The sequence below is a fragment of the Ilyonectria robusta genome (assembly GCF_021365365.1).
Source record: "Ilyonectria robusta strain PMI_751 chromosome Unknown BGZ61scaffold_24, whole genome shotgun sequence".
Classification (NCBI taxonomy): Eukaryota; Fungi; Ascomycota; class Sordariomycetes; order Hypocreales; family Nectriaceae; genus Ilyonectria; species Ilyonectria robusta.
In genome coordinates, this window is record NW_025764458.1 from 418082 (window position 1) to 438331 (window position 20250).

The 20250-nt window shown below is 55.2% G+C and overlaps 8 protein-coding genes across 8 annotated transcripts; 7 read left to right on the plus strand and 1 right to left on the minus strand.

The window, feature by feature from the left end:
* Nucleotides 1-1094: 1094 nt before the first annotated feature.
* Nucleotides 1095-2979, plus strand: BGZ61DRAFT_460257 (uncharacterized protein). The gene is made up of 2 exons (XM_046247007.1): nt 1095-1392; nt 1462-2979. Exons 1-2 carry the CDS (start codon nt 1357-1359, stop codon nt 2725-2727), a joined length of 1302 nt encoding a protein of 433 aa, XP_046098662.1. The 5' UTR covers nt 1095-1356; the 3' UTR covers nt 2728-2979.
* On the minus strand, nt 2963-6763 carry BGZ61DRAFT_521818 (P-loop containing nucleoside triphosphate hydrolase protein). The gene is made up of 3 exons (XM_046252510.1): nt 6693-6763; nt 6323-6606; nt 2963-6270 (listed from the first exon to the last, which is right to left on the minus strand). The coding sequence occupies exons 2-3, from the start codon at nt 6383-6385 to the stop codon at nt 3145-3147; spliced, it is 3189 nt and encodes a 1062-aa protein (XP_046098663.1). The 5' UTR covers nt 6386-6606; nt 6693-6763; the 3' UTR covers nt 2963-3144.
* Nucleotides 6750-8951, plus strand: BGZ61DRAFT_460261 (translation initiation factor 3 complex subunit L). Its single transcript, XM_046247008.1, has 3 exons — nt 6750-7332; nt 7404-8441; nt 8539-8951. The coding sequence occupies exons 1-3, from the start codon at nt 7024-7026 to the stop codon at nt 8620-8622; spliced, it is 1431 nt and encodes a 476-aa protein (XP_046098664.1). The 5' UTR covers nt 6750-7023; the 3' UTR covers nt 8623-8951.
* Nucleotides 8952-11999: 3048 nt separating this feature from the next.
* BGZ61DRAFT_460264 (uncharacterized protein) lies at nt 12000-12339 on the plus strand. The gene has a single exon (XM_046247009.1). The coding sequence runs from the start codon at nt 12005-12007 to the stop codon at nt 12296-12298; it is 294 nt and encodes a 97-aa protein (XP_046098665.1). The 5' UTR covers nt 12000-12004; the 3' UTR covers nt 12299-12339.
* A 1244-nt stretch (nt 12340-13583) lies between these two features.
* Nucleotides 13584-14317, plus strand: BGZ61DRAFT_112719 (uncharacterized protein). Its single transcript, XM_046236949.1, has one exon. It carries the CDS (start codon nt 13729-13731, stop codon nt 14134-14136), a length of 408 nt encoding a protein of 135 aa, XP_046098666.1. The 5' UTR covers nt 13584-13728; the 3' UTR covers nt 14137-14317.
* An 841-nt stretch (nt 14318-15158) lies between these two features.
* Nucleotides 15159-16275, plus strand: BGZ61DRAFT_497961 (uncharacterized protein; the record flags this gene model as incomplete). The annotated part of the gene is made up of 2 exons (XM_046251221.1): nt 15159-15566; nt 15622-16275. The coding sequence occupies 2 exons, from the start codon at nt 15159-15161 to the stop codon at nt 16273-16275; spliced, it is 1062 nt and encodes a 353-aa protein (XP_046098667.1).
* Nucleotides 16276-16656: 381 nt separating this feature from the next.
* On the plus strand, nt 16657-17142 carry BGZ61DRAFT_537534 (uncharacterized protein; the record flags this gene model as incomplete). The annotated part of the gene is made up of 1 exon (XM_046254546.1): nt 16657-17142. The coding sequence occupies one exon, from the start codon at nt 16657-16659 to the stop codon at nt 17140-17142; it is 486 nt and encodes a 161-aa protein (XP_046098668.1).
* A 1419-nt stretch (nt 17143-18561) lies between these two features.
* Nucleotides 18562-20202, plus strand: BGZ61DRAFT_537535 (Abscisic acid G-protein coupled receptor-domain-containing protein; the record flags this gene model as incomplete). Its single annotated transcript, XM_046254547.1, has 1 exon — nt 18562-20202. The coding sequence occupies one exon, from the start codon at nt 18562-18564 to the stop codon at nt 20200-20202; it is 1641 nt and encodes a 546-aa protein (XP_046098669.1).
* Between the last annotated feature and the right edge of the window lie 48 nt (nt 20203-20250).

Here is a 20250-nt window from a genome sequence, read left to right on the forward strand (position 1 = left end):
CCGCTACCTCCGTAAAAGTCTGGAATTCCAGCCGTGGGAGGTTTACCCACTCGGATGCGTCATTCTAATCCGCGCCACCACGTTTCTCCAAGCCAAGTACGTCACGGCACGCCCTTCCCTACCCTAGAGACTCCCAACATCGGGCCAAGACGCGGTGTTAAATGTTCGTCGGGTCGGCATCACGTAGCTTTTCGGATGAAAACTGTGACAAAGTGGATAACTCGTCATGGATCCCGAATGTGGCTGTTTGAGATGTCATCGCTAAACATGGGAACGGCTGGCTGCAGCCACTCACGGTGACACCATCATGATTTGCAGAGGTGGCTGGACAGATGCGGCCGAGAGACCGAGATCCAATAGTTTCGTCGTTGTGAGAACTGACAGATTCTCCCCTTGCGTTTGTGTTGCACCGAGCTAGTTAGGCGAACCCAGTTTCTATCCCACCAAAGCAAACATGTAGGCTTAGAACGGACTGGTGCTCTAGACAATCGCTTCAATACCCGGTCACGCGCTACCCCTGATTTATTGGTACCCTTCGGCCCCATAGGCTCCGAAAGCCAAGTGTTGGTCTTAGGAAAAAGAAAACATTAGGTTTCTAAGTGCGATTCAGCGTGCGGTTGATATTCATGCAACTTGGTGTGGACAGGAACCGCTTTCAACGACTGCGTCATCGTGCTTGTGTCGAAGTTCAAGGGCTAAAACACGGAATTTGAATCATTGCCACATGGCTTCTGAGGTTGGGAACAAAAATCTCAGGCGAGTTGCTGTGTCACTCCGGAGATATCTTATTCATAGTGGCTATGCTTGCTTGATGCTTTCGTGCAAAGTTCAGTACTGCTCTTCGTGCGCGTGCATCTTGCCGTTGCATAACAGGATATGGCACAATCCTAAAGAGAAACATCAATAACGCACCGAATGAATTTTACGAGAGGGAATCATTAAATATTGGATCTCTGCACTCATCCCTCACAACAGTTGCATGCGCCCCTTAGTGATGAGAGTTCGACTGCTCATAATGCAGTCGCATCGTCAACGTGTTGGCGAAACGTAAGACCTTTTTTCTCGGTGAAGTGGAAGGGAGGAAGTCTACAGCTGCCGACAGCTGTGAGGTAGGTGCATGCGCCCTCTCATACCTATGCTTCCTTCCGCTGGCCCTCAAAACCCTCCACAACTTCCCCCAAACTCTTGAACCTCGCTCTCCAAACTATTGAGGCCACAGAATTGAGGATTTCGTCCGCCACAACTCTTTGCGAGTGGTCTACCATTTAAAGGAACGCCGCCTGTTCCGATTTTGCATTCATCGTCATCGGCATCGCCACTTCTTCCACCACTGAGTAACAGCTACCGAGTCCCGCCATGAATCAACAGGCTGTTCTAGATGGCTCAAATCCGGTGCGTCTATTCAATTCAACGAGTGTCGACGTCTATGAGAACAATTTGGCTAACTGCAGATGACATCAGGTTGATTTGTTCACCTCGTTGCCACTGGAACTGAAACGAGAGATCTGCGAATATCTCTGCGACCATTGCAAGACCACGATCCCCCAGCACGAGGCATTCAAACCTCGTTATGCACCGCTGGCGAGTCTATGCCTTGCATCTCGAGCACTTAGAGATGCTGCAGAGCCAGTTTTGTACCATTTATTCTTCTACCAGTACGGTCAGCGACAAGAACGGTTGGAACCATTCTCAAAGACTCTACTCCAAGGACCCGATTTGGCAGCTCATATTCGGCGCATCCGCTATGAACCGGAGCCTTGGGATGACTATAATGACGAGAGTGAAGCACTTGAAGGCTCCCTCGAAACCACCTCGGCAATTGAAAATTTGAGACTTCATCGCTCTTTATTCGACCTAGTATTATCACGGGCGGAAAACTTGGAAGAGTTGTCTATCCAAATCGAAGGAGGCTGGCGTATGCCTCTCGTCGACCTCCCTCGATTGAGGGATCTACATCTCCAGCAACCTGAACTTTGGACACCGCCGAGTCTAACGTATCCCAAAGGTGAAAGGGGATTAAATACTGCACCGCTGCTTGAACGACTGTGGTTAGATAAGTGGAGCCTGTTTGACGTCGCTCACCATGATCTCCTTGATCTTGTATCTCACGTTCACAAGCTCAGTATTCAACCAGATTCCGAAGGCTATGGCAGCCTTGAGGATAACATTAAAATAATTGTAAAAGCGCTGCCAAAGCTTACTAGCTTTGACTTCTTCGACGAACATTTAGGGGTGACTCCACAATTCGAGCTCTTGTCACGCCTTCTTGTGCGAAAGGACTCCCTGACGGATATTTACATCGAGACGGATGTTTTATATATCGACCTTGATTTGATCAGCCGCTTCGCAAACCTCAAACACCTCAGACTCGACTGTGATATGGTATTTACGCTTGGGGCGGAGAATGAGTATAAGATACTTTCTTCAACGTTGGGGGTGCACCGTTTACCTCTTCCCTATTCATTGGAGACGTTGTGGATTTGTCCCACTCAAGAATCAAGTGTCTGGATCCTTGTCTGGTTGAGCCTGAGCCTGTCTCAGTACGTGAACCTCGAATATGTGCGATGCATTTCAGGAAGGTGGGACGGAGATCGAGCATTCCAGGATGAGATGACTCAAATGTTGAAAGAGGAGTGCGTGGAGGAAAACTTTCGGAAGGCAAACGTGAGGTTTGATGAAGTCAACTGTGTAGGATCCTGCCGTTCTTTGGTTGAGTCCGTTTTATAGGATCCTGACAGCACTGAAATATGGAGGCGAAACACGAATCTTTTGCTACCGGTTGATAAGGAACTCATCAAGGCGGAACAGCATTGTAATTTGCGGATATTGAGTGCCGGGAATTGGAACCAGATTGATGTGTGCTACGAAGACGAACGGTGGAGGGGATTTGTACATAACTCTGGTAGGACTGCCAAAGTTAAAATACGTCACGGAAGTCCGATCGCGGTTTCACATTTTTCGTCTAAGATATTGAACAACGATAACTTGCAGCCTCATTGCGACTTCGTGGTGCTGCGTTGGTAGTGGGTATACCTGGCAAGAAGGTCTCATATAACATGGAGATAGAAACACGAGGACCCAAGATCTATTCTGAAGGCTGCGCTTTTCTTTCCTACTCCGACGTAGCTTCTAATGAACAATACTCTACCTCTTCAAAGTCTTTTGCTTCTCCGCATCAGTTGCCACATTTCTTCCCTCAACCAGCAAGCCCTTCTTCCGCCTCACTCCATCCATGTACCGCTTCGCCACGTTCTCCTTGTCCGCCAACTCGCCCAGATCCTCCAGGTCATCTTCGGTAAAGGGCACCCAGAAGGGGTCTTCATCCAGGATCTCGAAACCAGCGAAGATGAGCTGCGGCTGGGCGGCACCGCTGGTGCGCTTCCGCATCTCGTCCGCGAAGCCGAAACTCTCCGCGACGGGAAGTACTGCTTGGATGGTGAAGAAAGGCGTGCCCTCCTTCATGATCTCGGCACCAACGCGGCCACGGCGTCGGGTCAGGACGTCATACACGCGGCCGAGGACCTCGGTAGACGCTTGGATTTCGACGCTGTACATGGCAAGCATCAGGCGAGGGGACCAGTCGAGGAAGCCCGCGCGCAGAGCCGCCTGGAATGTCTTGATGATCTCGCCTGTGAGGCGGCCGACCTTGTCGCGGGCGGAGGCCGCTTCATCCTCGGGGATGTTGAGGGTAACGTCCTCAACGAAGACGGCAACGCCCTGGAGAGGCTCGTTGCACAGGGGACCTTGCGCCGCGGTGAGCTGGAAGGCGTAGGCGATCTTGTCAGCCAGATGGCTGGGGTGGAGAGCCTCTCCAGCTCGAGGAGCAGATTCTGCAGACTTCTCACCGACAAAGGCTCTGGGAAGAATGCCATCAGCGGTGGCATCGATCAAGATGTTTGGTCCTATTCGGCGAGGGCCGAAAGCCACTATCTGGTCAATTCGGTCCTTCCAGTTTTCTCGGCCCTTGCCTTTCTCAAGTTTCTCTTGGAGCTGCTTCTTGAAGTCATCTAGAGACATTGTGTTGCCAGCAGCGCGGTCTGTATCCAAGTCGATCTTCTCGTCGCCTTCGTCGTCTTTTGACTTGCGGTCGGAGTACAGTCGCTTGACAGCATCTCCATTCTTGACCAGAAACTCGGTCACCTGGGCAGGCAGGGGCTGAACTCGGAGAGAAATAGTGACCTGCTTGGAGCTGGTGGTAGCCACGACCGCACCACGGCCAAGGTCCTTGTTTACAGGAGGTCGCATCTCTTCAGCTCGGACAATCGTCTCTCGGTAAGGAACAATTGGGGCACCGGCCTGGATATCGCAGCGGGCGAATCTCTCCTTCAAATCCGTCAGGCATCGTTCGAGATGCAGTTCGCCAGCGGTCAGCAAGACGTGCTCGCCGCTCTCAAACTGCTCATACTCTGCGCAAGGATCGCTCTGCACCAGGAGGTGCAAGCCCTCAATCATTTTGTCCAAATCGGCGGGGTTGACGGGCTCCAAGGCAACTCGGACAATGGGCTTCCCAGCCATGTTAACACCAGCAAGGTTGACAGCGCCTAGGAGTTGACTGCAAAGAGTTCCCGACTTCAGGATCTTTCCTTCCAGGCCTCCGATTCCAAACACTACACCTGCTGGGACAGATTCTAGAGCCTCCAAATTCCTTCCCATCAGCATGTAGAGAGCCGTGACGGTGACCTCCTGGGGCGCAGGACCGGCGTCCGGGTCGGCTGGGGACCACTTCGGGGGTATAACGTAGAGTGTATCACCAACAGTAAGAGTACCAGAGTACATTCGTGCAAAACCGATGAGATGCTCGGGGTCCACAGTCTTCTCATCCAACTCAGGGGCAATGTTGTCGATGTTGACAGATTCCAGCGCAGTGGACATGCTGTCCACCTCACTTTCGCCCGCCGCAACCTGTGCCCTCAAGGCCTCCGCTCTCTTCTTGCGAGCGAGGTCTCTAGCCTCTTCGCCACTCATCTGTACTCCAGGACGTCGCTTGTTCTCTGGAAGTTCGCTCTCGGGCACAGAAACCATCTTACTGACGTAGGCAACGACGGGGTCGGACTTTTCATGCTTGAAGGAAATCATGGCATCCTTGATGGCACTGTCGATAGAGTGGGATCCCGGTGAATCTTCGAGCAGTTCAGGCAGACGCTGTGCTTGTGCTTTGGGAGGAGAGGGCAAGTATTCCACGACGGAGACTAAGAGGGCAGTCGACAATGGTAGCCAGTTGGCAAAGACTGTGGTCATCAGCAACCGAGGATCTCGAGCTCGGATAACGTGAGGTGATATCGTAATTCCCAGCGACTTGGTGACCTTTTCCAACAGGGTAGGGTCGCCTTTGCCACTGTCACCGCCAGTTGTTGCTTGGTAGACGGTCCACACAGGCTCTAGAACGAGCTGCACGAACATGGGCTTGAGGCTTCGACCCTTCAGATGCTTGGGTCCCAAAATCTTCTTTGTTTTGGGATCCAAGTAAAAGTTTCCCCACAACACCTTTTCCATTATCCCCCTCTTGATCCCGAGCTTCTTCTCGTACAAGCTGGCGAACTGGCGGCAGGTGAATGCCCAGCCGTCGATGGCACTGCTGAAAATGACATTGTTCTTCTCCGGGGCAAAGTAGATGTCTTCGTCGTCCTTCTCCTCGAATTGAAGCTCACCCGCGTCCGTGAATTGGTCAGCTATGGCAGATTCCTTGGCTGCCGCTGCTGCATTGGCACGCTCCTCCATCTTCTCCCTCCAGTTGAGATCCTCCTCCATTCGTTCACCCTGGAAAAAGCTTCCCAGAACGGCGTTGACCTGTCCTACCAAATTGCTCAAGTGGACATATGCTTCTGCGGGGGTCATCTTAAGCTCTGTAACTAGTCTGTCCATTTTGTTGATGACGAGCACAGGCCTCAGCTTCTCAGTCCAGGTCTGGCGTAGGACTGTAACTGTTTGACTGCAAACTCCTTCAACGGCATCAACTAGAACCACAGCGCCGTCACACAATCTTGATGCGACAGAAACTTCGCTGCTGAAGTCGATGTGTCCGGGAGAGTCGATCAGGTTGATAAGGTACTCCTTGGCCTCAGGGGTAGCGTCAGGGGCTGATCTCCGAAGCATCGAGAAATATAATGAGATGGCAGACGACTCCATCGTGATTCCTCTGGTTTGCTCATCAGGCCTTGAGTCTAGGTACCGGATCTTGCCGGCCAACTTGGGGGAGATGATGCCGTTGGTGGCGAGAAGGGCGTCTGTAAGAGAGGTCTTGCCATGGTCAACATGGGCCAGGATGCAGATCTACCGCGACGTTAGTGGGCTGAGCATAAAATCTAGATATTCCTTGGCATACATTTCGAACATCGTTTGACTGTCGCTGGAGACTAGCCAGTCTCTCTGGGGTAACCACCGGCATGATGGCGAATGGTCTCTCTGCTTCTGGCAGTAACAGGCCTTGATAAAAAATGTGAAAATTCCTCGAGACTAATGGGACTCTGAAGCTTCTCGAGACGGGTAAACTGGGGCCCCTGGCGCTTTTGAAGACTCAGTATGCCTGGATGATCATTCGCCGTGGTGGCGGAGTTGTCTGCGGCTTGCTCGCAGGTGTGACTAATCCCGCCTCTGGGTTATTTATCACTACAAAGAGTCAGCACAATCCTGGCTCAGGCGCGCGCCGCCAAGGTATAATGCAAAATGACTGATAATGACTCATATGTACGTACCTGAGATATCGTGATCGCAAGATACTTGCTTCTAGTAGCAAATGTGCAACAGTGAGTCTCACCAAGACGCCGGACCCAAGACATCGCCATCCCTTCGCTGCCCCGCTTCGCAGCTTCTCTCACCCCACCATCACAACCCCGATACAGCGTAATCGATAAGCACTTACCCAGACCCACAGCCCCGCTTATCGCAATCCTCCCACCACAAGCCCTAAGCTCACGAAAATTCGCGAGATGCGCTGGGCCCCTCGGCGTGCGTAAAATTTCGATACCCCTCACACGACGACGTAGACGGAGCGGCCAACACCACGACTACGAGCGATCGCACACGATGGCTACCTACCAAAACGGCGTGGCTCCGGCCCGCGCCATGGCTGACGACAGCGACGTCGAGGAGGAGGCCCTGGTGGCCGAGTACAAGGAGCAGGTCCAGTACGAGGACGGCGACGACCTGAGCCGCACCAACTCGTTGAACATGGCCCATCAGACGGACGACATCCAGGCTCGCCTCGTCCAGGCCGCTCAGCCCCTCGACTTCCAGGCTCCCCTCGAGACCAAGTTCCAGAGCTACGACGCCTACTGCAGCTTGTTCCACTACATCCTCAACTCCGAGGGTCCCGTCGACCTCGAGCCCCCGTCGGTTGGTTTACCCCGGATATTCTATCCAACTGTGATTGGCCCGGACGGTTGGGACTGACTGTTACTTGATAGTACTACTGGGCCTGGGATGTCATCGACGAGTTCATCTACCAGTTCAACTCGTTCTCCTCATACCGGATGCGAATTGCCAGGCAAACGACGAACGAGGAGGAGCGCCAGGCTCTCCGCGAGAACCCCAACACCTGGGGCTGCTACAGCGTCCTCAACGTCCTCTACTCCCTCATCCAGCGATCCCAGATCACGGAGCAGCTGGCCGTCATGAAGCGCAACGAGGACCCCATGACCGTCGCCGGCGAGTATGGTAACAAGAACCTGTACCGAATGCTGGGATACTTCTCCATCATTGGTCTTCTCCGCGTGCACTGCCTGCTGGGAGACTTCAGCTTGGCCCTCAAGACGCTCGATGATATCGAGCTCAACAAGAAGGCCATGTTCGCGCGCGTCATGGCGGCCCACTTCACCACCTACTACTACGTGGGTTTCTCGTACATGATGATGCACCGCTACGCCGATGCCATCAAGATGTTCAGCCACATCCTCGTCTACGTCTCGAGGACCAAGAACTTCCAGAAGAGCGCTCAGTACGACTCTATCACCAAGAAGAACGAGCAGATGTACGCCCTGATCGCCATCTGCGTCGCCTTCCAGCCCACTCGTCTTGACGACACCATCCACACCGCCCTCCGGGAGAAGTACGGCGACCAGATGCTTAAGCTGCAGCGTGGTGGCCCCGAGTCCCTCCCCATCTTTGAGGAGCTCTTCCGCACCGCGTGCCCCAAGTTCATCTCCCCCGTGCCCCCGGACTTTGAGAACCCCGAGTCCAACATTGACCCCGTGGAGCACCACCTCGCCATCTTCATGGACGAGGTCAAGACTAACATGTGGAGCCCCACCATTAAGTCGTACCTTCGACTTTACACCACCATGGACCTCAGCAAGCTGGCTGGCTTCCTCGAGGTCAAGCCCGAGGAGCTTCGCTCGTGGCTTCTGGTCACCAAGCAGCGCACCAAGCAGCTGCGATGGCAAGACCAGGGCCTGCTCGAGGGTGAGCTGGTCAACGTTAGCGACCTGGACTATGCTCTTCAGGGTGTAAGTAGACTCCTCCACACCGCCTAAGAATGACGAGGCTTCCGTGTTACGGCGGCGTAGTAAATTTTATGACATGGAAGCTAATGAATATTGATAGGACCTGATCCACATCTCTGAGGCCAAGGTTGGCCGGAAGCTCGTGGACTGGTATCTCCGCAACCTGTCCCGCACCTACAACTAAGGTAGGAAGGTAGACTTGGCAAGCCACATTTCCCGTTCGCCTAGAGTCTTGGAACACTACGAAAAAGGTGAATTTCGAGGGCCAAGGCGGGGCCGAATAGTTGGGGCTGGTGATGCGTTATGCAGGCCAACTGGTAGGATACATGGCATGGCAACGGCGTCTCGGAGTTGGTGATGCTCGTACAAAAGCTTGAGGAATTTCTCGAGATTGGCTGTATGTGGTAGAGATGGAACATCCTCTTAGAGGCATGTTAGAGGCATGGGAACCTGGAGGACAAATCTAAAAGAAAGAAACGAGGTGAATTAATTCATGATTCGATGTTACTGGGTATTGTGCGCTGTGTATTGTGCCACTGGGAACTGTTTGCCAAGCCGCGGTGAATACGATGTGTCCATAGGGAGGGGCAACAAGTGCCGGACTCCGCCTTGGCCGTGGAGGTGTATGACAGATGCCAAGAACTAGCCAAGAACCAGCCAAGAATTAGCCAAGAATTAGCTGAAGTCGAGGCGCCTCGCTGGGGCGGCTCGTTGTGCTGTCGACTACCGGATACATGGGATGGATCCACGTGAGGTGTGTATTTGCTTCTGCTAAGATAGAGTGCATTGCAGCAGGATCCGGCAGGCATTCAGACCACCAGTGACCTGGAAACTGGAGTACTACTATATACGGACTATATCAATGCGGTCTCCCTGGACCGACATATCTGGCGAGATCTAGAAGCGAGAGCGATAACGGAAGCGCAGATTTTGTGTGTGGACGAGAAACCGTCTAATTGTCTTGGTGTCTCACCGCACGACCACGTGCCCGTTTAGGCTATGTGCGTTGATCTAGCAAGATGTACACGAAGGCTGTGATAGAAGGGCACAGAGGATCCAGGGTTGGACTAGAGCGCCTCTTCTCGCGGCAACTAAAACCATATTGATCCTGGCCGTTTGGTTACCCATGTGCCATCCGATTGATGGTTGCTTTTCATTCGTTTATTTAATCAAGCCCTGTGAAAGTCCCCGGTGCCCGTGTGAGATGCACTCAAATGCCATCGAAGACGAGTGCTGTCCGGAGATGCCGTCCGTGACACCCATGGCTTAAGCCACCCAGTGCGGCGGTTGGACCGTCAGCCTCAGCCAGGGTGCATCAAAGGGCAAACGGCGGGTGAGGGGGTAGGGATATCTCATGTGGGACGGGGGAGCGGACTGAGTGGTGGGATATCGCGGCGAAGAAGGGCGGGGATGCAAGGGAAGTACTACGCAGTAGTAAACTCCGAAGCTGATGGGGCTGGCATGTCGCTACCGCGAGTGAGAGTTGATGGTCTGATACGACATGATCGGTTGATGACCTATGGCGGCTGGTTCGTTGGAGGGAGGGATGTGCTGGGGGGGCGGTGTGAGGTGAGGACTGGATCACAATCCCACAGCTCGCATGTGCAGGCGGGCTGCACTATGTACTTTGGTTGTGATGGATATGTATGGACGCGCATCTTGGAGGAGTTTCAGGTCGCCGAGATCTGCGAATGCAGCCACCTTCTTCCGTTTCGTTATCTTGCCCTGCATTTCCTGTCACTCCTTCTCCGTACATTTCCGAAGAAACTGCCAAAGCAAGATCCCTCTGGATGCTAGAACCGACGACATCCCATCCCTCCCAGCTTTCTCGAGTCCGCCGGCACTAACAAGCAGCTAGTCCTCTTACCCCACCAGGACCAGCGTTCCGTTTCCGAGAGCCAGAGGAACCCCACCCGGGGCTGCGGGCTTCCAGGCGCGCGTGGTCGAAGCTCCCGTGCCCAAGTCCTTGGGATCTCGCGATGGAGGAGGCTGCGAATTGCGGTGCCGGTACGTGCGTGCTACGCGTACGCAGCGGAGTTTGGACTTGCGGAGGAGTCGAAGTAACCGAAAACGGGAGATTAAACGTCATTCGTAAGCCACGGGCTTGACGGGCGGCCTCGCTGGTCCGATCCCTAATTAAAACCGTCCAATACAGCCCCCGAAATGTCACTGCGTAGTATGTCGTACGCCCAAACTCTATCTGCGAGAGACGACCAAGAGAGGGTGCGCCCGTTGCGTGTGGTTGGCCAACAACCAAGGTGCAGGCCCAGTACCGAAACAACTCGGAGGTTCGCAACGCCGGGTTCCTCGGGCGTCGGGTCGGTACCCGGAGGCCGGATTTGTCAGGGAAGACGACCCCTAACGGCGTACCCCAACTTCCAACCTGGACAGGGACGTGGGGATTCGGGCGTTGGGCTCTGCCGAATCCGAAAAGCTGCTAGCTCTCCTGCTCGGTCTGAGATTGCCTCGGGGCGATTGGGGTTGGGGGGCTGGTGTTTGGTGTTTTTGGTGGTGGTGCAACTGGGCCGCTCCAGCGGGATTCGCAGCCCAAAAGGAAACAAGGTGGCATTAGTGGCTCCGGGACCACCAAGGTAATTAAGTGGGCTCGCGCACACAGCCCGGCGCCCTATCGAGGCTTTGGAAAATAGGATCAGCTTCCATGTGATCAGGGACGATGAATCACAAAGCTAGGGGGGTGTGCGCGCGTGCGCCGTGCTACTACGTAGTCGAGGTAGTCTGTACCATAGTACATAGTACGTACTACGTAGCTATGACTGTGCGTACACGTAGGACGACCGTGTGTCGTCTGCTGGTGATAACCACCGACGGCCGCCTCGACGGCGCGCATCGCCTATGATGCCCCGGACGCACTTCTCAGGCTCATTTCGCCTAGGGTGGTACACCGCATGTAAGAGGGTAATGAATTCGTTACCATGGACAGGCTGCCTCCCCCTGGTGCAAAACGCAAAACGCTCCTTGGCAGGTTTTGACAGCTCCGACTTGATAACGAAATTTCGCCATCTCACATACACCCACCTCCCGACAACCATGCAACATCCACGGGCGCCCAGCCAATTGTTCCCCGCCGCTGGCGCATGCTCTCGCCGTGCAGCAGCAGCCCTCCCGGCCGTTCAATCGTCCATCTTGCCGCCTTGGCCTGCATGGGTTTGTGGGTTTGTGTGCTGCGGTCTGCATTGCAGCTGAGGCCAGGAGGAGCAAGGCGGCGCCGGACGACGACACCACCACCATGGCGATGATGACTGGGGAATCTTAACTCTAGCTCTGCAGTTTTTGGTCTTGTCATCCGTCGTTTTAGCGAGTAAGATTCGGCAACTTCCCGTTGCGTACGGGGAACTGCCGTGTGCTTCGTGCCGCCGCACACACGAGAGACAGAGAGCTGAAGAAAGAAAAAGAAACGAAAGACAGCGAAGCAAGAGGCTAAAGAAGAGAAAGAGGGTTAGTGCATCGCTTCCGTGCAATGAAGTTCGGTTGCCAGTTGCTTCTCCTTCTCTTGCTCTTGTCCCTCCCTCTCTTGACTCTTGTTCTCATCCCATCCCACAACCCGGATGCCTTCCGGCCCAGTCTCCGTCTGCTTGGCCTCCATGTCGGTTGCCACTCCCTCGGTATCTCTCGCCTTGGCCTCTCCGCCTCTCTCTGAGGCGGTTGAGGGTTGTGACGTGGACCAAGGCCCGATCCGTCTGGAGCCGTCGCCCTTGGGATCTCGCCTCCCAACCCACTTTCGATGGCTCTGCACTCCTCTGCACTACGTCGACTCCGTCCATTGCAGAGCAGAAGTCCCCATGCGGCGTTCCGTGCCATGCCCGTCTCGTCGGCGGAAAAGTGGGCGCGCCCCTCGGTAGAAAAAACCACACTGATGGCCATGCCACATCCGGGCCCCTCCATCTGATGCCAAGTCTGCCCCCGAAGCAGAGAACCGTATATCTTGCGCGTGCACGTACGTATTCCGCCTGGTGAACAATAGGTCTGGGCATCGTCTACGCATCGCATCACGGCCCTAGTATCCACACGCCCTCGTCGCCCTCGTCTCCCTCGTCTTACTGCGTACCCTCCTCCCACTCCCACTCCCACTCCCACTAGGTTGCCATCCATCCATCACACCCCCTCCAAGTCTCCAAGTCTCCAACCCTCCCTCCCCATTCCTTGCCTGACTATAACCTTACCTTGGACGGCATCTGGGCTGACCTGCGCCTTGGCCGTGTCCGAGAGTCGCACACTTTGTTCGTCAACTCGTCCGTCGCATCGCTTGACACACAGACTTGACAGCAAGCCAGCCCTTCATCAATTTTTTTCCACACACACACACGTACACACACATACATACACACACTCACGCATCGCACCGCACCGCACCGCACCGCTCACACAAAGGGGTTCCCCGTTTCCCTCCCGTCGTTCACGTCCGTCGCATCTCCCACATCTCCACATTTGGCCGCGATCTAATCTCCTCGGCCCTCTCAGCCTTTTGGCCCAACTGCCGCGTTCGACTGTAACGTGCCTGCTGCACCTGCTTGCATCTCGTTTCTTTTTCTGTTCTCTCAGGTCTCAGCTGGCGCCACTCCCGCTTGCTGCGAGACAGCTTTCTTGCTCGATTACCTCCTACCCCGTCTACTCTCCTACACCGGGGTCACCGTACTCGGTCTCGCCAATCTCTGACCGACTGATAAACTGCCCACCGACTCACGGCCCGTCGCATTCGTTGCTTCCCGCCACCCCTGTCTGCATCTGCAGTTTGCTTGCGAGGGCGTCTGAGCCGTTCGCTGCTTCCCTCCAATCACTTCAACCACTTTAACCACTCCAAAGCCCGGAACCGCTCCTTCCTCCAGCTCTCGCCTATCGCGCCATCAACGCCTCGCGCTCTCGCTCTCTCGCCCGTGCACCTACGATTCGCGACTCGCGACCCCCCGACCCCAGTCAACCCAGACAAAACAACTTTCTTATCGACCTTCCTGCCTTGGTTTTTGGTGGCGTAGATCGTCATCCTGCAGAGTGCCAAACGTTATAGGAGTTCCAGTGCGAGCTACCAACTTCAGCCCCGCCGCAGTCAGACATACATATCTATCCGACTTGGGGTTGCCTGGCAGCTTCAACTTTTCCTGGGTATTGGCCTATCTTTCTTCCTTGCGCAGCAGCCTACCACCCAGCATCGCATATTTGCATTCTTCTTTTTTCGAAACCCGACGGTCGTGACCAGAAGAAGCAAGCAAGCAATACGCCACTGGCGGCTCGTTTCTTCCTCCCACCTCCCACTCCCACTCCCACCGAAACAGACATGGCGACGACGGCCTCGCTTGTCCTGCTCCCAACCGTCCACCGTTCCAATTCCGACGACGTTTCGCCCAAGGCATCCGTGCCGCGCGGCTCCAAGGATGAATATTTCCCCGCCGATATAACCACCGTCGATGGCTCCGGGACCAGCGTGAGGGCCAGTGAAGGCGACGAATCGTCAGCACGCAAGTCTAGCATCTCTTACGCCGCCGACCCAGCGACCGCCCACAGCTCCAGCATCGGTAGCACCGACGACGACGCGTCTACCAAAGTGAATGAGGTCATGGCGCGGAAGGCGTCAATTAGCAGTGTGACCTTTCGCCGACCGCGCAATCCTTCGCTGCCACAGGGCAACCCTCAACACACCACCGGTTCACGCATCAGGGCGAGCTCGCCACCTCACCAAAGGTAAGCAAACAACTGTTCCTCTTGTCTGGTCTTGTTCCGAAATTTTTCTTTGTCTCGCCCTATGTCTCTCCCTTTCTGTCTATTGCCTTTTTCGTCTGTCGTTCCTGTTTCAGCCCCCCACCATATCCGTCCCCAAAGTCCGGTCAAGTCGATCTTCTGCTTCGCTGGGGTTGTCTATTGGACGTTGTTCCTGGGCATCCAATCACTCAAACCGTGGCTTGAACACTTGAAAAAGCCAATACCCGATGAAGAATGTCATTCGGCTTATATTGGCTGGTTGCACGTGCCTACCTAACAGTCGTCTCGGATCCCATATGCCGACCTCTCGACGATCTCTCTCGCACTGGCAGGGTCGAATGGTGTCACTCATTTCGTCTGAATCACCGTCTCGGCCAGTCGTACCCCGGATCGGTCAAGGTCTCGGGTGGACCGGCATTCTTCGCCGTTTAATGCGCTGCCATGGGATGTTGCTGCGCAGTGGGGTGTTGTACGATGCAGGGACGTCAAAGTCAATTGATTCGGCGTACTGGCCGAGGTCCAGCAAGTCGGCTTCGGTGTCACCGGATTATTGACGGACAATCCCTCGACATAAGCGTGGACGGTCATGGATGGCCTGGGATGGTCAGCCGACCCCAAACATAATCGATTCAAATCTAGGTGGACCTAGATTAGGGGCCTCGCCCATTTCGCTGGTTCTAGCCTTTGGTCCCCACCACGACTACCTCCATTACCCCGCTGTTCTCGAATCTTGGGCATGGGAATGTCCGAAAGTCTCGTCGGCAAGTCCATGCAATAAGCTAGTCGCTTCGCTTGGGTCAGGCCATCCATCACATCCACTGTGACCGTGCTGTGTGGCTCTTCTAGCCGCAAATTCCCGCAGAGCGCTGACTCCTCTTTGTCGTCACCATTTTCCTCTTCCTGATCTATCTGATTACTCTTGTTCTACTACTCTTCCTGGGCTGCTTTTCTTCACCCGCACTCAACTCTTATCGTCCCGTGCACACGCACCGTGGCAACTGTACAACGATGGCGACGCTAACCGAGACCGCGCCCAATAGGTTCCAACGTCATATCGCCTTCGACAACGTCCCCGCAGGCGAGCCCACTAAGAATAATGCCATCTCCTTGACTCTCAATGTCCGACACAAGGGCTACCAACCACGCCGAAGGTCGCGCACCTTCATGGTTGGCGTCGACGAACATGCCTATTCCGACTACGCCCTACAGTGGCTTCTCGAAGAGCTTGTTGATGATGGCGACGAGATCGTGTGCGTCCGAGTAATCGAGAAGGAAATTCGCTTCTCCGATAAACAATACCAAGAGGATGCTCAATCTGTCATGCACGGCATCCTGGAGCGCAACGGCTCTAACCGCGCTGTTAGCATTGTCCTCGAATATGCTGTTGGTAAACTTCACGCCACATTCCAAAAATTGGTTGGTATTCCCGTTCCATCTTCAGACTCAGGGAGAGAGTTCTAACCACCCACAGATCCAAATGTACCAGCCCGCGATGCTCATCGTCGGAACCAGAGGTCGCTCTCTCGGAGGTCTTCAGGGCCTGGTCAACACCCGCAACTCCTTCTCCAAGTATTGCCTCCAGTACTCTCCTGTACCAGTTGTCGTAGTCCGACCGACAGAGAAGCGCATGAAGAAGAAGACGAAGCGAGCCAATGACTCGACTCGGCAGACATATATCAGCATGTTGGCCGCGACCCATGGTAAGCACGAGGCCGACAGCGAAGCCAGCAGCACATATGAGCTTGAGATCCACAACTCCCCTGACGAGGAGGCACACCAAGTTGCACGCGTTCTTGGCCTTCCTGCCGCCTTTGACCCTACGATCAAGCCTATCAGCCCTGGTCTACGACCCTTTATTCGATCTCCCGGACCTGCTAGCATTAATGAGGCCCCGGAGGAACAACCTGTCCTCAAGGACAATATTGCGGTTCCGGAGAGTGACGATGATGACGATGACGACTCTGCCGAATTCGATGTGATGACTGGCCAGCAAGCGCTGGATAAGCAGAAACTGGAACAGTTGCACAAGATGGAGGTTGGCGAAGCGGCTGCTTTTAAGATGAAGGTCGAGGACGAAGAGGATGACGAGGACGAAGGCTCTTTGGAGCATAAAGCCACATCATAGAAGATGAAGGCTGGCCAAAGCACCAAAAGCATCACGAACATCCGAAGCACGAACAAGCGCGAACTCTCTGCTCTCCTTGATAGAGAGAGATCTGAGGAGCAAAGTCTACCACTACCAACCAGGCTCAATCATGAACAGACTCATGACATTGTGGAGCCCTCGAGCAGTGGCAAGGAGATCATGGCGGAGCATGATAGAATCAAGTTGGAGCCAGTGCCGGGGGTCGACAATCACCACTCAAAGAATCGCGAAATATAGGACAAGAGTGAGGGATTCGAGTTGGAGCTGCTTTATCCGCCTCTGGTTAGAGAGTATAATTTTGACGGAGAAGCACTTGACACGACGCGAGTGGAGGAAGAAGACACCAAGGCGCAAGAAGACATGGCGGGTGCTGGGAAGCCAACAACAGACGTGGAGGCTCAACTCGTCTCTCGCACCGACGGAGAAAATGTCCCCTTGAAGGAGGAGGCTAGCACGAGGCGAAATACTGTTTCTAAGAGGCAACAGCCGTCCAGCTTGGCTTGTTCTCAAAGCAGCACGATGATCCGTGGCCGAGGCATATCCGAAAACGTCCAAGAGGCGCATCCTGACTATGCTGCTCATGCCAGGAAAGTGAACCGACGGCTCTTTGGTCTACTGAGGAAAGACGTACGGCGTCGGGTAGAAGAGGAGAACGCAGCCCATCATCAGGGCGACCTTGTGCGACACGGCGTCTCAGTCAGAGATTTTGCTCCGTCTGCTGGTGACGCAGCCGAGGATCAGGGAGATGATGAATCCAGGATGCCAGGCAGCGAAGGGCTAGCAGAAGGTGTGGAACAGAGGGACGGCATTGATGAGGAAGCTGTCGAAGCCCCTGAGAAGCCGTAGGCATGGTTGGCAGGGTGCTGTGGTTGTTGGGGCTCTAGACGGATTGAGGACTGAAACATGTCCAAAGCCTCACGGCACCATGGAATGGCGGAGGTTCGCACAGGCTGTCTAAGCTGGCATATGTACATTAGCGTGTCAAGTAAAAAACGACACTCGACTACCTTCAGCGATTGATTACCATGGATTTATGCTAATTGCTCTAAATGTGATTGGCAGTACGTATGCATCCATATTGATGTCATGTAAGGGAACGACATTGGAACAGAAGATTGTAGATTTTGCAATTTAAGAGTGAATGACAATCAGCTGACGATGAGACAAGAGTCCATTACAACGCATACAGCAAAGCGTAGGGGAATAGTCGGCAGCGCCATGGAGTGACATTTCTTTTGAGTGACTATGATCAGTCCGGCGCGACCCGTGACAGTGACTGTTTCGCTCCCACGTTGTGTCGCGGGGCACGGCGTCTGATGGAGTGGGTGCGCATTCACAGCCCCTCGGTCCCCGCTCCTGCCGTGGACGAGGCCATGTGCTCTCACTAAAAGTGAAACGCGGTGCGGGCATCCAGCGGCCAATTACAGGGCCTGGATCCCTTGGGGGTCAGCGGATTGCGCTGGGCCGAAACGTTTTGCTCGACGCGGCAGGGACGAGTCGGCGCATGGACTGCCCTGACGTCGTCTGCAAGGGGCTTCAGGGCTCAAGGGTTCAAGGGGTCCAGGGCTCAAGGGTTGCGAGGGCTGTCAAAGTCAAGTGGCGGTTGTGGGAATTTCACTGCACCAAATGCACGTTCTGAAGGTATGTGACTAGGGGCTAGTGCAAGCCGAGCACGGGCACTCCGCTTAGTGACGATGGGGGGCAGGAACGAGAAGGAACGGAACGCAAGGGCAGGAGGCCCAGAACCACGGGCGATGCCTGCGCAACCCAACACGTCAGCCTCAATCTTCAATCTTTCAAACTTGCGTAAAACAACTTGCGAAAACCACCAGCCATAGAAGCGCACTCACCATCTCGACAGCTGCGACATAATCCCGGATGCATCTCGGTTTTGACTCTGACGACGGATTGTACTGGGGCATCCCGCGACGACGAAGCGAACAGGGTCGGATTTCAACTGCGACCGTGACAGAGCCGTTTCGCTTCCACTGGTGACGTCGTTGATCACTGCTCGCGCGCGTGGCAACGCGGGACCACGCCTGGCTTTCGGAGTTGCCTCGGTTTATGAGGGTTAATGATAGCGACTGCAATAGCGACTCGATACCAACGAATTCGAATTCGATAGACGATCAAGACGATAGACGAGAGGAAAGCGACGGGGTCGAGAATCCACCACGATCGACGACGATAAAGTCCAAGGACGGACGGCGGGAACCCAAGTCGACAATACATCATCATAACCTCGATAAGACTCGACCTGTATAAATGTGGCCCTTCACGAGATGCGGCGCAGACGCCTGTGCGGCCGTCAATCCGCGCGCCATCACCACCTCCGTCATCATCTCCGCCCTCCCTTTCTTCGTTATCTTCGCCACTGTCACCATCCTCGTCGTCCGCCATATCTTCCCCCGCCTCAACCGCGCCGCCGAGGCCCGCGACGGCGAAGACCATGTGCTGCCATCACACGCACCGCCGGCCTTGCGCGCGGCCCATGCCGAGCACGGCTCCAAGAGCTGGCAGCGCCGCGGCGCAGCGTGGACGTTTGGAGTGACGGTTGGATTGGCGGCGACACTGGGCGCGTTGATCATGGACGAGATTATGGAGCTGGCGAACCCGACGTCGAGAAACCTGGCCCTCAGGATCACGGTTCCGGCACTGCTGTTCGTACTGGTCGTGCTCGTGCCCTGGCTCGAGTGCCGCTCAATGGTCACCAGCGCTGGGTGGAGTTTCCAGCGGACAGCCAAGGGCAGGTTCCCCCGGGTTGCGTGGGGAATGCACTTTGCGCTCTTCGCGGGATGGCTCTTCGCCTTCTGGTCCGTGGGCCAGGCCGTACCTAAACACGCCATGAGGATCATGCCCGATGAAACTGGCTTCTCTGAGTGGCTGACCCGGGGCTGCCTCGAGCGCATCGGCGTCGTAGGCATCACGCTCATGGCGCTGCTCTCAGGATTCGCTGCTGTATCGTCCCCGTGGCACACCTTTGCCGATGCTTCGGTGCGGCGCAAGCGACCCGTCACTGAAGCCGACATCAACCGGAAACAAGCAGGGTTGGACGCTACCAACGAGATGCTTTTGACGAAGCGCCATCGATTACAGCATCTCGAGCGCAAGGCAGCCGATAGGCAAGGCGTAGCGTCGGCCAAGGGCAGCGGGCTAGTTGGCAAGGTAATGGGCTCTCTACGAGGCGGCTCTGCGGAGGAGGCCGAGATGAAGGGATTGCGGATTGAGATCGCGGGACTGGAAACCATGGAGGCGAACCTGGCGTCTGGCCTGTCCCTCTTGAAGAGCCATCGTGCTGCCTCTGCCCGCGCTGGCACAATCGTGGGACGCCTCGTCTTCGTGCCGTCATATCTCTTTAGCTTCTACTGTCTCTACCGCATCGTGGCGACGTCCCTTACAACTTTACGACGAGCATCTTCGCCCTCGACGAGCTTCGCCAGCAGCGACCCCATCAACCGGTTCCTCTCCCTGCTCGCTCGCCACTGGGACCCGAAGCTGGACCAACTCGCCTGGGCGCGCCTCATCAGCTTCGCCCTCAGCGGCGTCATCTTGCTCGCGAGCGCCAACAGCGTCGTCCAGACGTTTCATCTCTTTGCCAAGTGGACGCCGGGTCTTCTCCGCCAGGCGCAAGCAAACCTGGCGCTCGTCGTTGGCCAGATCGCCGCCACGTACGTCATCTCCTCGTCGCTGCTGCTGCGTAGCCAACTGCCCACGGCACTGGGCTCGGCGGTCGGGAGCGTACTCCGCGGCGCGCTGAGTCCCGGGTTCGTGGACGGGTGGTTTGAGGGCTGGTTCCTGCTGGGCAGTCTGGGGACCGCAATAGGCATCTGGGTTGGGCGGAAGCTGGGTGGAGACGAGGAGTGGGACGACTTTGGGATGGAAGAGATGGGGGCCAAGCGGTCCTAGGATCCGAGTCCTTTGTGAAGCAGTGAAGCAAGCGACACTGAGCGGAAT

Bases quoted from the DNA above. Each gene is read 5' to 3' on its own strand.
- BGZ61DRAFT_460257 (XM_046247007.1), top strand. From the start codon at position 1,357: ATGAATCAACAGGCTGTTCTAGATGGCTCAAATCCG. The intron at 1,393-1,461 runs GTGCGTCTATTC...AGATGACATCAG, and splicing joins TTCTAGATGGCTCAAATCCG to GTTGATTTGTTCACCTCGTT.
- BGZ61DRAFT_521818 (XM_046252510.1), bottom strand. From the start codon at position 6,385: ATGCCGGTGGTTACCCCAGAGAGACTGGCTAGTCTCCAGCGACAGTCA. The intron at 6,271-6,322 runs GTATGCCAAGGA...ACGTCGCGGTAG, and splicing joins AGTCAAACGATGTTCGAAAT to ATCTGCATCCTGGCCCATGT.
- BGZ61DRAFT_460261 (XM_046247008.1), top strand. From the start codon at position 7,024: ATGGCTACCTACCAAAACGGCGTGGCTCCGGCCCGCGCCATGGCTGAC. The intron at 7,333-7,403 runs GTTGGTTTACCC...GTTACTTGATAG, and splicing joins TCGACCTCGAGCCCCCGTCG to TACTACTGGGCCTGGGATGT. The intron at 8,442-8,538 runs GTAAGTAGACTC...GAATATTGATAG, and splicing joins TGGACTATGCTCTTCAGGGT to GACCTGATCCACATCTCTGA.
- BGZ61DRAFT_460264 (XM_046247009.1), top strand. From the start codon at position 12,005: ATGCCTTCCGGCCCAGTCTCCGTCTGCTTGGCCTCCATGTCGGTTGCC.
- BGZ61DRAFT_112719 (XM_046236949.1), top strand. From the start codon at position 13,729: ATGGCGACGACGGCCTCGCTTGTCCTGCTCCCAACCGTCCACCGTTCC.